The sequence below is a fragment of the Lithobates pipiens genome, unplaced genomic scaffold (genome assembly GCF_037356315.1).
Source record: "Lithobates pipiens isolate NorthernLeopardFrog02 unplaced genomic scaffold, aLitPip1_a1.2 Scaffold_18, whole genome shotgun sequence".
NCBI classification, from domain to species: Eukaryota; Metazoa; Chordata; class Amphibia; order Anura; family Ranidae; genus Lithobates; species Lithobates pipiens.
The window spans coordinates 328,722,943-328,740,279 of NW_027507758.1; the positions used below are offsets into that span (position 1 = coordinate 328,722,943).

A 17,337-nucleotide genomic window follows, 5' to 3' on the forward strand; every position below is an offset into this window, starting at 1 on the left:
AACGCATTTTTTTATGCAAAGTTGTCAATTTATAAGATATTTTCAACACATAGCATGTACATAGCAAAAATGACACCCCAAAATATGTTCTACTACTCCTCCTGAGTATAACGATACCAAATGTGTGAGACTTTTACACAGCTCGACCACATACAGAGGCCCAATATTGAAATAGCACCATCAGGCGTTCTAGGAGCATAAATTACACATCTTATTTCTCAACCACCTATTACAGTTTTGAAGGCCCTGGAGCACCAGGACAATGGAAGTGCCCACAAAGTGACCCCACGTGGCACTGACAACACGTGGCACTGACGACACGTGGCACTGACGGCACGTGGCACTGGAGGCAGATGGCACTGGAGGCAGATGGCACTGGAGGCAGATGGGGCTGGAGGCAGATGGGGCTGGAGGCAGATGGGGCTGGAGGCAGATGGGGCTGGCAGTGGGGCTGGCAGTGGGGCTGACAGATGTCGCTGACAGATGGCACTGGGGCTGGCACTGGCAGATGGTGCTGGCTATTTGCTCTGGCTAATTGCTCTGGCAAATGGGGCTGGCAGATGGCACTGCGGCTGGCAGATGGCACTGGCAGGTGGCGCTGGCAGGTGGCACTGGCACTGGCGGCACTGGGGCTGATGGCACTGGGGCTGACGGATGGCACTGGCGCTGGCAGGTGGCACTGGCGCTGGCACTGGCAGGTGGCACTGGCACGTGGCACTGGCGGCACTGGGGCTGACGGATGGCACTGGCAGGTGGCAGGTGGCACTGGCAGGTGGCACTGGCGGCACTGGTGGTGGCAGGTGGCACTGGGGCTGACGGATGGCACTGGCGCTGGCAGGTGGCACTGGCGCTGGCAGGTGGCACTGGCGGCACTGGGGCTGACGGCACTGGGGCTGACGGCACTGGGGCTGACGGATGGCACTGGCGCTGGCACTGGTGCTGGCAGGTGGCGCTGGCAGGTGGCACTGGCGGCACTGGGGCTGACGGCACTGGGGCTGACGGCACTGGGGCTGACGGATGGCACTGGGGCAGACGGATGGCACTGGCGCTGGCAGGTGGCACTGGCGCTGGCAGGTGGCACTGGCAGGTGGAACTGGCACGTGGCACTGGGGCTGACGGCACTGGGGCTGACGGATGGCACTGGTGCTGGCAGGTGGCACTGGCAGGTGGCACTGGCGCTGGCAGGTGGCACTGGCAGGTGGCACTGGCGGCACTGGTGGTGGCAGGTGGCACTGGCAGGTGGCACTGGCACTGGTGGCACTGGGGCTGACGGCACTGGGGCTGACGGATGGCACTGGCGCTGGCAGGTGGCACTGGCGCTGGCAGGTGGCACTGGTGCTGGCAGGTGGCACTGGCAGGTGGCACTGGGGCTGACGGCACTGGGGCTGACGGATGGCACTGGGGCTGACGGATGGCACTGGGGCTGGCAGGTGGCACTGGCGCTGGCAGGTGGCACTGGCGGCATTGGTGCTGGCGGCACTGGGGCTGACGGCACTGGGGCTGACGGCAGGCACTGGTGCTGGCAGGTGGCACTGGCGGCACTGGCACTACTGGCAGATGGCACTGGGCTGACAGATGGCACTGGCACTGGGGCTGACAGATGGCACTGGGGCTAACAGATGGCACTGGGCTGACAGATGGCACTGGGCTGACAGATGACACTGGCACTGACAGATGGCACTGGGGCTGACACAAGGCACTGGGGCTGACACAGATCGCTCTCCCTCCTCACACGCTGTCTCTGTGTGAGGAGGGAGAGACACGGCAATGGGAGATGATCTCATATGTTTACATATGAGATCATCTCCCATTGGCAGCTGCGATCGCGCTGTGAACGGCCGCTTTGATTGGCCGTTCACGGCGATCTGTATTTGCCTGTCTCCGGGAGACACGGCGAATACAATACTTCTGCGATGCGCGCCCCCGGCGGCGCGCATTGCGGAAGTAAACACCAGCCCGTCATTCGGCTATAGAGCGGGCGGGAGGAGGTTAAAGCAATCAATATTCCTGGCAGATAAATTAGGGTTGCCACCTCATCCCTTTAAACCCCAACACATATGAATTACACAGGTTCTGGGGCTGATTAAGCTGGTAATTAACCACTTGGGTACCGCGCTATTGCCGAATGACGGCATTAGCGCGGACCTAGATTTCCGGGACGACGTCTATTGACGTCGTCCCGGTTACGAGCGGCCTGCGCGCCCCCTGAGGGGCGCGCACGGCGCGCTCTGTGATCGGCGAGTCCGTGAGACTCGCCTGATCACCGATCCGTGTAAGGGGTCGATCCCGACCCCTTATCACGTGATCAGCTGTCAGCCAATGACAGCTGATCATGTGATAGAACGGAGCCGGTAATCGGCTATTATTCCTCCTCGCGCTGACAGCGCGAGGAGAAAAAAAAAAAGCCGATCACCGGCGGCCGTGATCGGGACATCAGTCCCGATCACGGCCAGCAATGAAAGTCACCACATGCCACCTGCCAGTGCCCACCTGCCTCCCGCAGTGCCATCCTGAAGTTTAACAAAGTAAAAGTAAGTGCCCCCCGTCTGTGCCCATAATGCCCACAGTGCCACCCACAGTGCCACCCACAGTGCCACCCAATCTGCCTCAAAGGTGCTGCACCCCAGTGCCGCCCATCAGTGCCCAGCAGTGCCGCCCATCAGTGCCCAGCAGTGCCGCCCATCAGTGCCACCTATCAGAGCCACCTATCAGTGCCACCTATCAGTGCCCATCAGTCCCATCTATCTGTGGTACCTATCAGTGCCCATCCGTGCCACCCATCCATGCCACTTATCCGTGCCACCCATCCGTGCCATCTTATCTGTGCCCATCTTTGCCCATCAGTGCCGCCTTATCTGTGCCCATCGGTGCCGCCTTATCTGTGCCTATTAGTGCCGCCTTAACTATGCCTATCAGTGCCCACCAGTGCAGCCTATCAGTGCCCACCAATGCAGCCCATCAGTGCCCACCAATGCAGCCCATCAGTGCCCACCAATGCAGCCTATCAGTGCCGCCTTATCAGCGCACTTCAATGAAGGAGAAAAATGACCCGTTTGCAAAATTTTATAACAAACTATTAAAACATGATTTTTTTTTTTTTGCATCTTTTTTTGTTTGTTTAGCAAAAAATAAAACTCCGAGCTGTAACTAAATACCACCAAAAGAAAGCTCTATTTGTGGGAAAAAAATTATAAAAATTTCATTTGGGTACAGTGTTGTATGCCCGCGCAATTGTCACTCAAAGTGCATCAGCGCTGAAAGCTGAAAATTGGTCTGGGACTGAGGGGGGTTTAAGTGCCCAGTAAGCAAGTGGTTAAACTCATTCGGTGCCTTATCTGCATTTAATTATCCACAGAACCTGTGCAATTCATCAATTCATATGTGTTCTGGTTTTAAAGGGATGAGGTGGTAACTCTGAAGGCCCATATACACAATCTGACTTTTTGACAACAAACATGCAAATTAGCTGTTTTGGAGCAACATCCGACCGTGTGTACGCTCCATCGGACAAACTTTTTTGGGTTTCATCAGACTTTTGTTGGCTGTGCGAACGGAAAAACTTTCTGGAAACAAAAGTCAGATGGAGCAAAGTCCGATCGTGTGTACAGAAAACCATAGGACTTTTGTACAAAGTACAAACACGCATGCTCAGAACCAATGCAAAAGATCAGACAACAATACAGAAGTTGACCAAAGGTGGCAGTAAAGAGCAGAAAAAGCACGTGATTTGGTGAAAGTTGGTTGAAAAAGTCCTGCCGTGTGTATGCAATACAAGTTCACGGCCTACACCCTTTGTACAAAAATCCACGGGAAAGTTTGTACAAAGTCCGATCGTGTGTATGAGGCTTAAGATAAATCCACCGCAAGGGCCCATTCACACCAGAGCCTACTGCATGTTTTGTCATGCACATTTGCATGCATGTGATGTGCGTTTTCCCCTTGAGGTCACGTCTTCGTTTTTTTGGTGGGTGGGGGGCTTTTATGTTCACTCAGCCTAGGTTCACACTTGTGCGATGTGACACTGCATGTGATTTGCACAGGAATCGCACCACATTCCTGTGCAAATCACGTGATGCTTATGCCGTGCGATTTCAGACATACATTTTCTACGGCTGATATTGCATCCACACCAAAATGGTGCAGAACACCCCCCCCCCCCCCCCCCCACACACACACGAATGGGTTGGGACACCTATGTGGTTCGATTCTGCAATCGCACTGCGTTTTGCAATCTGATGATGTTGAGATAACATTGACACCTGCATTAGATTGCAATGCGGTGCAGAAAACGCACAGGATTCGCTGTAAGTGTGAACCAGGGCTGAGATGCGTCATGTTTGCAGGACAGAGAAATGCAGCTGCTATACTTTTTTTGCACTGTAACTGTCTGACCTATACCCATAGGATAAGCTGGATTTTGGACTGTATATATCTATATAGTCGAAATGCAACTGTATGTGAGTTGACTGGTCCCTACGTGGACATATATTAATATGCCAGTGTGCAGGCAGCCAATGGCCGGCCCTGTCTGCAATGACACGTGTCATCTGAGTGCCTGACCATCTCACGTTCTATCTCCGTGAAAGAAAACAACTATATCCGCCATCGGCACGGACACCGATCATCCAATCACATGACCTGCTCCTAATTGACACACCGCGACCACGGCGTGCCTATCACTACAACAGCTGACCTGACCGCATCCAGCGTCTTCCTACTTCCCGGCTCTGATTGGCTGCGGGGAAAGCTGCCTCTTCCTATCCAGCATGGGCGAGGGGCGGGACCAGGAAATGGTGAGTGCTGATTAGACACGTCACGAGGGTCGGCGTCACCTTCCTGGCTGTGAGAAGAGAGCAGGTAATACATAGAGTGGGTTAGTGCTAGCAGGGTCTGTGCTGTGTGAGTGGGGGGAGGGCGCTCCATCTCTGGAGGTAGCATTGTATAGCTCACATTGGGACTGTGCTTACTACAGATACTTGTACTGCTTTACTTCCCCCTCTGTCACTGTCTATATGCCATTTCCAGGGACATTCATCCTCACTCACTGGAAGCCCTCTATAGCTCGTTGTTATCATATTCCTTTTTTCACACTGACCACTTCAATACAGGGCACTCTTACTCCCTCTGGCCCAGGCCAATTTTCAACGCAGCACTGTACCCAAATTACAATTTTATCCCTTTTTTTTAAATTTTTTTTTTAAATTTATTCATTTATTTTCTTTTGATGGTATTTATTCACTACGTGTGTGTGTGTATCCACTTTGCATCCAGGCCAATTCTGACATTTCTCTCCTACATGTAAAAATCATAATTTTTTTTTTTTTGCTAGAAAATTACATAGAACCGCCAAACATTTCTATATATACATTTCTATATATATATATATAATTTTTTTTTTTTTTAGCAAAGACCCTAGAGAATACAATGGCGGTTGTTGCAACTTTTTATCTTGCACGGTATTTGAGCAGCAATTTTTCGAACATGTTTTTTTCAGAAAAAAATTTCATGCTTAAAATAAATAAATAAAAACAGTAAAGCTAGCTCAAATTTTTTTGCATAATGTGATAGATGAAGATACGCCGAGTAAATACCCAACATGTCACGCTTCAAAATTGCACGCGCTCGCGGAATGGCACCAAACTTTGGTATTTAAAAATCCCCATAGGCGACTCTTAATTTTTTTACTGGTTACATGTTTTGCGTTACAGAGGAGGTCTAGTGCTAGAATTATTGCTCTCGCTCTAACGTTCGCGGTGATACCTCACATGTGTGGCTTGCACACCGTTTTCATATGTGGGTAGGACTTGCGTTCGCTTCTGCCTACGAGCTCACGGGGACAGGGGTGCTTTAATTTTTATTTTATTTTTATTGTTAATTTTACTTTTATTTTTTTAAGTTTAACACTTTTTTTTTTTTTTATTACTTTTATTCCTATTACAAGGAATGTAAACATCCCTTGTAATAGGAATATGACATGATCGGACCCATTTACAGTGAGATATGGGGTCAATAAGACCCCACATCTCACCTCTAGGCTGAGAAGCCTAAAATTAAAAAAACAAAAAACGATCACGGCTTCCCAGCCAAATCGGTGCCGTTATTTTGAATGCAGAGGCCTGGGCGTGACATCATAACATCGCGCCCGGCCTCCAAACGATCATAGACTCGGGGGACGATCTTGTCCACTGAAAATCTCTATGGTATTATCCGGGGGCCGGCGGATCCTGTGACCGACTCACCGATGGAAGCAGTGAGTCGGTAGAAGCACCGGAGGGTGGCGGGAGGGGGGGTGTCCCCTCCCGCCTCCTGTAAGAATGATCAAGTGGCGGAACAGCCGCTATGATTGTTCTTATGGGGCAGGGAATCGCCGGCTGAAAATGCCGATATCTGAATGTCTGTGGCCTCAAGCATCATTCACATATAACCACCGAAAGCCGAGGCCGTCCCTGGACGTCCTACCGGCGCAAAGTGGATATATAATTGCTAAACAAACAAAAAAACAGAAAATTTTGAAAAGAAAAAACATTTTCTTCGTTTTTTTTTTTTGTCCTTCACTGATAGGCTGGATGGACACCGATGATAGTCAGGGTAAATATCCCCTGTCACACTTATTTGTTACCAGCTCTCCGCACGTGAGGAAAGTAATGCCAATAACTGGCACCTTTGTTTACATGTGATCAGCTGTGACTGAACACGGCTCATCACATGGTAAAGGGCCACTGTGATTAGCTGTTTACCTCAATCTGTGATTTAGTTCTTGGAGAAACTGCCCCACAGCTAGAGAGCTGTGCTGTAGCTGTCATTTTTAGCTATAGCATGGTAATCTTTTTTTTGGGAGGGCATAAAAATGAATGTAGTTGCATAAGTGTGCACGCTCTCTTATAACTGGAGATGTAGCTGTGTTCAAAATTCAGCAATCACATTCAAACTCATGTTAAATAGGAGTCATTACACACCTGCTGTCATTAAAGTCCCACTGATTAGCCCCAAATAAAGTTCAGCTGTTCTAGTAGGTCTTGACATTTTCTTAGTCGCATCCTACAGCAAAAGTCATGGTCCACAGAGAACTTCCAAAGCATCAGAGGGATCGCATTGTTAAAACGTATCGGTCGGGAGAAGGGTACAAAAGAATATCTAGGGCATTTGTTATACCATGGAACACAGTGAAGAAGTCATCATCAAGTAGAGAAAATATGGCACAACAGTGACCTCACCAAGAACTGGACGTCCTTCCAAAATTGATGGAAAATACGAGAAGAAAACTGGTCGGAGTCTGACAAGAGGCCTACAGAAACAATAAAGGATTTGCTGGAATATCTGGCAAGTACTGGCTGTGTGGGACATGTGACAACAATCTCCCGTATTCTTCATATGTCTGGGCTGTGGGGTAGAGTGGCAAGACGGAAGCCTGTTCTTGCCAAGAAAAATGTCTAAGCCCAGCTAAATTTTGCAAAAACGCATTTGAAGTCTCCCAAAAGCATGTGGAAAAAGGTGTTCTGGTCTGATGAAACCAAGGTTGAACTTTTTGCCTATAATTCCAAAAGATGTGTGGTGCAAAAACTGCACATCACCAAAAGAACACCATACCCACCGTGAAGCATGGTGGCAGCATCATGCTTTGGGGCTGTTTTTCTTCAGCTGGAACAGGGGCCTTAGTCAAGGTAGAGGGAATTTATGAACAGTTCCAAATACCAGTCAATATTGGCACAAAACCTTCAGGCTTCTGCTAGAAAGCTCAACATGAAGAGGAACTTCATCTTTCAGCATAACGACCCAAAGCATACATTCAAATCAACAAAGGAATGGCTTCACCAGAAGAAGATTAACATTTTGGAATGGCCCAGACCTGAATCTGATTGAAAATCTGTGGGGTGATCTGAAGAGGGCTGTGCACAGTAGTTGTCCTCGCAATCTGACTGATTTGGAGTGTTTTTGCAAAGAGTGGGCAAATATTGCGAAATATTGCGAAGTGAAGATATGCCATGGTGATAGACTCATACCCAAAAAAGACTGAGTGCTGTAATAGTAAGCAAAAAGGTGCTACAACAATGTATTTGTTTAAGGATGTGCACACTTGTGCAACCATAGTTTAGTTTTTTATTTATTTTTTTTTTTTTTTACTTCCCTCCACCTAAAATATTTGTTCAACTGAATTGTACAGTTTATAGGTCATATTAAAGGTGGAAAAAGTTCTGAAATTATTGTCATATTTTTTTTTTTTTGCATCACAGAAACCTGACATTTTTAACAGGGCTGTGTAGAGTTTTTATATCCACTGTACCGGACAGGGACACACTCGCACACTATCTAATACTAAAAAAGTGGTGTCGTTAGTTTAAAACAGTAACTAAACTCTCCTCCTGCTAGTATGAGGTCATGTCCCTGTGTTCTTGATCTTGGCTTCATATTAAATACTGCCTTCCTGAACAATATTCACCCCCCTTTGTGACAATTTTTTGTTATTCATCACTGTGCTACTTTAGCCCGTAACTGTACGCTCATGCAACACTGTACACAAATTAAATGTGGCAGAAAAAGTGGGTGGAGTATCAGTATACCAAACAAGTAGTTTCCAGTTCAGATACTGGCAACTGAGACACGCCCAATTTCCTGCCCCTTTGACTTTGGAACCGGACTCCATTGAACGTCTACTGACTTCCAGGGTAATGGGGAGACCCCTCTTGACCTTATGCCTTTACATCACGGTGGAACACGACACAAAATTTACCAAATCCTGGGAAAAATGGGGAGCAGACATTCCATCCTTAGATGAGGAAGATTGGGAGGAGTGCCTAACCTCTTGCATTCCATCAACGATGGCTGCAGAGGACAAGTTCATACAATTTAAGTTCCTGCATAGGGCCTATTTCACCCCACAGCAGCTGGCGCGTATTTACCCTCAAAGGGACCCCAACTGTCAAAGGTGTAAACACGAGACAGGTACTTTCTGGCACATGGTCTGGTCTTGTCCCAAAATCCAGCCCTACTGGATGGAAGTGGTTTCTATGCTGAATGTGACCGGGTCGAACCTCCAGGTTGACCCTCAAACCTTACTATTAAGCCACTTGGCAGACGTTGAGGGAGACGGGTATTGTAAACTGTGCCTTACCTTCACATTGTATTATGCCAGATGCGAGATTCTGTTGAGATGGAAACTAGAAGATTCCCCCTACCCTTGCCCCGTGGAGGCAATCTGTAAACATGGTGCTCCCCCTGTATAAACTGACCTATGAAAGTAGCCAATGCCCAGGGAAGTATGATAAAAAATGTGGTCCTCCTGGATAGACGCATCTGCTGATCTTGGTCCCCCCCCTCCCCCTGACTTTGACTCCGACCAAGACAGTTTGGGATCTTCCCCTCTGGTTGACCATCATATCCTCTCTCTCTCTCCCCTGTCCATTTCCACCCTGACATCCCTGGCCCCTCCCCGGGGGCTTGCGTGAATGTCGGGTACCTGCAAGATGAATGTGAGATTTCACTGAGGATGACATGCATTTATGATAGTGTAACAGCTACTTCTGACATCTGTACTGCTGGATCACTAAATTTAAGAACGACTGCCGGATGAAGGTGGTTTCTCCTGTCTAGAACTGTGTAATACCAGACTTATTGTACTCTGCAATTAAATGCTTCTCTCTCTCTCTCGGCTGCTCCTCTGACAGGGTGGTCTGTGCTGATCGATTATCAGCACAGCCCCCCCGAGGATGCCCACACTGGACCACCAGGGATGCCACCGGACCACCAGGGATGCCCAGGACAAGGTATGCCACCCTAGACCACCAGGGATTCCAGTCAGTGCCCATAATGGATGCCAATCAGTGCCCACAATGGGCATCACTGATTGGCATGCATTATTGATTGGCACTGATTGGCGTCCATTAGTACAATATATTATAATACAGTGCCGCCTATCAGTGCCTACCCATGCCCACCTGTGCCGCCTACCCATGCCCACCTGTGCCGCCTACCCATGCCCACCTGTGCCGCCTACCCATGCCAATCAGTGCCACATATCGGTGCCACATATCGGTGCCACATATCGGTGCCCATCAGTGCAACCCCATCAGTGCCCATCAGTGTAACCCCATCAGTGCCCATCAGTGAAGGAGAAAACTTACTTATTTGCAAAGTTTTGAAACTGAAACTTTTTTTTTTTCAAAATTTTCTGTATTTTTTTATTTGTTTAGCAAAAAATAAAAACCGCAGAGGTGATCAAATACCACCAAAAGAAAGCTCTATTTGTGGGAAAAAAATGATAAAAATTTCATTTGGGTACAGTGTAGCATGACCGCGCAATTGTCATTCAAAGTGCGACAGCGCTGAAAGCTCAAAATTGGTCTGGGCAGGAAGGTGTTTAAGTGCCTGGCATTGAAGTGGTTAAAAAAGGCAATTCTTAAATATCTGTATGCAGTGGTAAATATAATTATATAGTTGGGGAGCAAAATCTCTAATTCACTCTGAGAAGAACACAGAAGAGATATTACTGTGTAAACTACTAGAGGTTGAAGCTGGTAAATATCTTCAGACCCAGGGATAAAAATTTTATTTAAAGGAAATTATCGGGAATATGAAATGAGGTAACCTACTTTTAACTACTTCCCACCCAGCCAATGTGTGTATATATACGGTCGGGTGGGAGCCTTCTACTTCTGACTGGATGGTCCTTCAGAAGTAGGGGGATCGTGCCCGTGCAGCGGCGCGATCCCGATGTGCATGTCGGGTCTGTGATTGGCCCTCCTGATCACATGACGGCCATGTCCAATCACAGCCGTCATGTGATGTAAACAAACAGCTGGTTGCTAGGCAATCGGCTCTTCTCTCACGGAAGTAATCGCTGAGGACAGCAGATTGATGCAGCCGGCTGGTGATCGGTGAGTATGAGCTGTTTTTTAGCTTTTTACTCGCTGATCACCAGTCTAGTATAAAACGGTGTAAACACACGTCCCCAAATAATAAAAACATGTCCCCCACATGTCCCAATGATTATCTGCACACGTCCGTGATCACCTGCACACATCTGTACATGATCATTTGCGTACATGTTCACACAAACCAATTATTATACACTTAATGGAATTTTTTTTACCAAAGACATGTAGCAGAATACATTTCGGCTTAAATGTATGACAATTAGGTTTTATTGGATTTCTTTTAAAATAGAAAGAAGAAAAAATATTGTTTTTCCAAATATTTACACAATTTTTTTGCTTAGCGCAAAAAATAAAAAACCAAAGTCATGAATAAATAACACCAAAAGAGAGCTCTATTTGTGCAAACAAAATGATAAAAATTTAATTTGGGTACAGTATTGTATGACCGCGCAATTGTCATTGAAAGTGTGAGAGCGCTGAAAGCTGAAAATTGTCTGGGAAGGAAAAGGGCGAAAGTTCCCTGTATTGGTTAAAAATCAAGTTTCTCAGTAGTAGAAAGGGAATTTGGGCAGCCAGAGATTTGTTGTTTATTTTTTATTTTTTTTTGTCAGTTGCTGACCAGGTAAAGTGTCTGGCACACTCAGGAGCTGTACAACAGTGCGTGAGGGCAGGTATTGGGCAGACAGCAGTTGTTGGCCTTTGGGGTGACCCATGGTCCCTAATAAAAACTGGAGTGCCAAACGCTGAGAAAGTAAATCCAAATAAGAGGGGTAAATATTAATCTTTTTATAAGTAAGCCTGTCCAAGACCAGCCTATTACTAGTCAGAGGATCCATACTTTATCTCCTAAAAACTCAGATCCAGTTCATATTCAGAGATATTAGAGATTGTGTTAATATTGTGTTAAATTTTAGGATGCATTTGGAAGCAGTACTGAGATCATCTGCTCGCCATGCCAAGCCTGCTGGACTCGTTCTTCAGTATGGCACTGCAGGATTCCGAACCAAAGCAGAAAATCTGGACCATGTTATGTACCGTATGGGCTTATTGGCAGTCCTTAGGTCCAAGAAGACCAAGTCTGTCATTGGAGTTATGGTGACCGCCTCTCACAATCCTGAGGTTCGTTCTTGAGTGAACATTTCTTATTTGTTATTTATGTACTACAAGCCTAATCTATCAATATTCCTGCCTAGGAAGACAATGGTGTTAAATTAGTGGATCCCATGGGAGAAATGCTAGCTCAAGAATGGGAGGTGTATGCTACTAACCTGGCTAATGCTGAGGAGCATGGACTGCAGATGGTCCTGACAAATATAATCAAGCAAGAGTCCATAAATATGCAGCAAGAAGCCTTCGTAGCTATTGGAAGAGATACACGGTATGCCAGATTGATTACTAGGTTGTTGTGTTTTTTTTTTTGTTTTTTTTTTGAGCCATCATAAGTGTATTACAGAGGAAATGTATTTTAACGTATAGAAGTGCGTTGCTCTAAAACGAGATGCTAAATATTTATAAATGTCACACTGTCAGAACATCAATCATGTGACCAGCTATTGAACAATTCAAAATGTTGTGCTAAGCTGTAGTACTGAATATTCATAGATGTGACAATCGGTGTATATAAAACCTATACAACAATATAAAATAAGGTATAAAAGTAAAGTGCTGAAAATGAAATAGAAATCCAGTTCCCTTGTGCAGGTTATATTCAAGAAGTGCCGTTCACCATGTGGACCCTTCACCTCCCCTCTTAGGTGTTCTTTCACCCTAATTATCTGACCCCATCTATCACATAGGTCAGATTTGCATGTGTCTTTACATAAGTAACCTGCTCTTTACATAAGTAGACAGCTAACAAGACTCCATATCCTGCAGGGATAGATTCCTCCCCAGAATTCAGTATGCAGTACCAGGCTTGAATCAGCAGGTGGAATGACCAAGCTCAAACAGTCTCCTCAATCAAGCTCACGGAAGTCTATAGAATATAGTGCTCTCTGCTAGGTTTACTAATGGGGGGGAGAGACAGTATTGCACTTTTCATAAAACATGAACACTGGAATAGAAACAGGATATGGAGCTGCTGGGCATGCTTTTCTGTATTACATCAGACATGAACCACTAGCTGGCCACTACAGTCCTCCTTTTCAGAATGTTTGTGTCAAGATTGCAAAACTCTGCCCAATGTATCTCAGTAGGAATATCATTGATGACTGTACGAGTGATGAAATGCATCGGGGCGACGCTTTGCGATCAGCTGGTGGTTTCATGTCTTTGATGCGATACTGGAAAGAGAGCCCGGCTGCTCCATATCCTATTTCTGTTCCAGGGTTTTGTTTTGTGGAGCATGTAAGTAACCCTAGCAGAGAGCACTAGTCTTTATTTTGTCTTCTTAAACCTGATTGAGGAGAGTGTTAGAGACTGTACACTGAATCCATCCTGGGGATTGAACAATCCTTGCAGGGATGCTTGATGTGAAGCCTTAACACAGAAATAAGCTGCGCTGAAAATTGTAGTGAAATGGATTATGATGCCATATATTCACATCTCAAACTTACTGTGCACTAATGCTACAAATATTGAACATAAAACAAAAGCAAATATATGAAAAACACAAAACGATAAATATAATTGTTTAAAGGTTATGAAACCTAATTCCAAAAAGTCCAAAAAATATCAAGTTCTGAATGATAAAATAATTCCAGACAAAAGTTCAAACTAAAAATACTCCATTCATTGGTCAATGGTGACTTCAAGCAGAAAAAACACCCAAGAAATGGTGAGTTGATTGGGATAGAAAAGATTCCTCCACCATGAAATATAACTGCCGCTTACCAGCTGCGATCTCTTTTTAAGGCGATCTGAAATCGCCTGTGGCTTACTCCCCAGCCTGGGTCTCTATGCTCGCCAACACAATGTCCCCACTTCTCAGTCAAAAATTCTTGAAATTGCCCGCAGTCAGTTTACCCCCATATTAATCATAAAATGAGAAGGCTTCCATAGCGTAATTCAATTTCCATTTAATAGTATAAAAAGCAGAATTTGCGCTTACATTTTATAGCAATAAAAAAGGTGTTCGGTTTAAAATCCAATCGAGCCGGCCGGCTCTCAAAATACAACCCGTTCCTTCCAGGACCTTGCGTTTGTTTGTGGTGACGTCAGCACGCCGCTCCTCCCTACACCGTTTCGTCACAGATGACGTCCCTCTTAGGTGAGAAAACACCTAAGAGGGGCGGTGAATGGTCCATGTGGAGAGCACATCTTGACTATAACCTGTTTGTTTTTGTTTTTTTTCCCAAATCTAGGCCCCTTTCACATGGACTGTCTGATCAGGTCCACCTGGCCATTTTTTAGGCAGACCCCCCAGTCTCATCTATGGCGTTCTAGGTGGTCACGCGATAATGTCCTCTTGCCTTTGCCAGGTTTATGAATAATTGGTATCAGGTTTTGGCACGACACACATTTCTTTATCGTACCTCACAGGACACAGAGCACCATAGTAATCACTATGTGGGTATATACGCACCTTCAGGAGTTGGACACTGGTATACCCGATACAGGAAGTTCACTCCCTATATAACTCCTCCTCCTACCAGGAGTACCTCACAGTTTTTTTGCCAGTGCCTAAGGTGTTGGTCACAAGTGATCTCTAAGGAGATCCAGGAGGGACCCTTGCTGGATTTTAATGGCCTTCACAGACCGGATACATCCAAAGTGCCACTGAGACCAAGGTAGATGGTACCTGGGCCTCATATACAAAGCACAAGGTTTTGCCTGGAACGCCTCTTTCCAAAGCTGGACCTAGGGCTTTGGTCATGCTTACATTACCTAAATTTTTTTCCTGGTTTGGTGCTATTACAGGTCCAAGGGTGTGGAACTCTGATAAAAATAGACTCGGTCCTTGAAGGTTTGCTAATGCAGCCTGCCCTGATGGGTGAAGGTTGGATCTGTCCAGCAGAATCCTGCGACAGGGATAACCTAAGGGAAGAAGCCTAGGAACTATAAAAGTCCACCTATGGTTTTCTTTAGGGAAAAAGGTCATGCCTTCTCCACTCGAGGGAGTATGTGCACATACTTAATCTGTTGTCTTCACTTCAGTCTGTGTGTGACCGCAGCAGCTTGCACAGGGGGAAGCCTCTTGAGGTAAGATCTGCCATGCTTTTCTCCCCTCTGAAGGGACCAGGAGGGTTAGGGAATCAGCAATTGCAGTTACACCCCCCCCCCCCCCCCCCACGCAGGGAGGTCCTGGGTTTTGAGCTCTGCCTTCCCCCCCTCTCATTTTGGGTCTGCGGACTCTAAGGCCACCCGCGGCATGCACAGGAGCGTTTTTTTTTTTTTAATTTCAAATGAAAGGGGGGCCTTGGCATATCGCCTCTCAAATTGCTGGTACAGTCCCTTATGGAAAAGGGGTATCTTGAAAGCAGAACAAACCAAACGGAGTCAGCTGAAAGTGCAGTTTCTTCCTTGGGTTCCTTAAAACCTTCACATCCTTTGCATGTGTTTACTGTCCATGCATTACTAGAACAGCTTATTTTATGCTGAATGGGATCACCCGGATAATCATTTTCTCCCTCCAAAGAGATTCACACTCTATCCCATAGAGGAGACATTCACCAAAAAATGGAATGTACCAGCAGTTGACGCTGCGATTTCCAGTGTGAATAAAAACCCAGCTTGTACAGTAGACAATGCTCAAATGCTTAAGGATCCAATAGATAAAAGGTTGGAATTCCTGTTAAGATCCTTTTTTCTTTAGCAGGTGCCATTACTCAGCCTTCAGTCTCTGCAATAGGCATCTGTCAATCCCTTTTTTAAAGGTCTGTCTAAACAGTTTATTTTTATTTTTTTTTAAAGAGCTTTCTGTACAGCAAGCCCGGGATTTAGCCGAACTACCAAAAGCATTATGTTTTGCCATAGATGCCATTAAAGATTCTGTTCACCAGGCATTCCGCCTTGAGCTTGTGCTAGTACTGTGGTTAAAAAATTGGTCAACCGACGCACAATGCAGAAAGCTCCTGACTGGTTTTCCTTTTCATGGGGATCGGGTATTAGGGGATGATTTGGGCAAATACAGCCAAATGATTTCAAGTGGGAAAAGTACTCTTGCCAGGTAAGAGAAGGAATAAATGCCCTTCATGCAAACAGACTTTCTCCTGCGCCAGGGGCGACAGCCTCCACTGTCAGACTCTAGAGGAAAGCTTTAGGGTCAGGTCCAGGCACAAAAGTTGTCCTGGGGGCCGGAAACCTACAAAAACACAAGTCTGGCTAGAGGAAATTCAGGACAGATGGGTCATCTCCACTGTGTCTCTAGGGTACAAACTAGAATTTCGGGACTTCTACTGTCTCATTTTCTGAGGTCAAATGTTCCCAAAGATCCAGGGAAAAGGAAATCTGTTTCGGGCAGGAGACCAATTACTGGCTTAAGGGGTGATCATACAAATCCCCACAGAATTACAAGGTTTGGGGTTTTATTCAAACCTCTTTACAGTACCAAAACCAAATGGAGATATCAGACCCATTCTAGATCTAAAGAATCTAAATCGGTTCCTGAAGATCCGCTCCTTTCGCATAGTTGATCAGGTCAGTGGTTTCTATCCTACAAGGAGGAGAACTTCTGGGGTCTAGCGACATCAGGGATGCATGTCCTTGTATTTCCCGCTCACCAAAGGTTTCTGCGGTTCAAGATGGAACAGCATAATTTTCCGTTTGTAGGCTTGCCCTTCGGGCTAGCTGCAGCATCCTGGGTGTCTACAAAAAGTTCTGGCCCACCTCTAGCCAGGTTAAGGGCACAGGGCATAAGTCTTCGTGTGCCTAGATGGTCTATTGCTAATAGACCAGTCGGTGGCTCTTTTGGAGAAAAGTGTATGCATTACAACCAGTTAACTGGAAAGTCTAGGTTGAATTTTCAACCTAGAGAAGTCTTCCTTGAAACAGCTAAAAAGGCTGGAGTACTTGGGTCTGATCATACACAGCTCAGGAAAAGGTGCAGCTCCGTAAGATCAGCTCCGTAAGATCAGCTCCGTAAGATCAGCTCCGCAGATGGTCAGTTCGAAAGGAGATCCTGCCATTCACCTTTGCATGAGGTTGTTAGGAAAGATGGTGGCCTCATTCTAAGCTGTTCCATTTAAGACTGTTGCAAAACAGTAGCTTGTCTGCTTGGAACTAGACTATTCAAGCTTTAGACATGCCAATGCGGCTGCCACTTAGGGTGTCGCAAAGCCTCAGTTGGTGGTTGCTAACCCAGAATATGCTGAAAGGAAAATCCTTCAGACCAGTTATCTGGAAGGTGGTAAAGACATATGCCAGCCTTTCAGGCTGGGTAGCAGTGGTCAAGGACAGAAAGGACCTTGCCCGTCAACATACTAGAGATCTGGGCAGCGGGTCTAGCTCTAAAGGCCTGGACATTCAGGTTACAGGGTTGTCCTGTCAGGATCCAATCCGATAATACCACAGCTGTGGCTTGCATCAA

General features: G+C 46.4%; 2 protein-coding genes across 2 annotated transcripts in view; one reads left to right on the forward strand and one right to left on the reverse strand.

The window, feature by feature from the left end:
- The window catches only part of RWDD2A (RWD domain containing 2A), a 36,505-nt gene extending 31,712 nt beyond the window's left edge, over positions 1 to 4,793 (reverse strand). Inside the window, exon 1 of the mRNA XM_077487323.1 lies at positions 4,694 to 4,793. Within this exon, the coding sequence (XP_077343449.1) occupies positions 4,694 to 4,703 (10 nt within the window). The 5' untranslated portion in view covers positions 4,704 to 4,793. The remainder of the gene's footprint in view (positions 1 to 4,693) is intronic.
- PGM3 (phosphoglucomutase 3) overlaps positions 4,721 to 17,337 on the forward strand; it is a 48,217-nt gene continuing 35,600 nt past the window's right edge. Inside the window, exons 1-3 of the mRNA XM_077487321.1 lie at positions 4,721 to 4,857; positions 11,786 to 11,990; positions 12,065 to 12,249. Of these exons, the coding sequence (XP_077343447.1) occupies positions 11,787 to 11,990; positions 12,065 to 12,249 (389 nt within the window). The 5' untranslated portion in view covers positions 4,721 to 4,857; position 11,786. The remainder of the gene's footprint in view (positions 4,858 to 11,785; positions 11,991 to 12,064; positions 12,250 to 17,337) is intronic.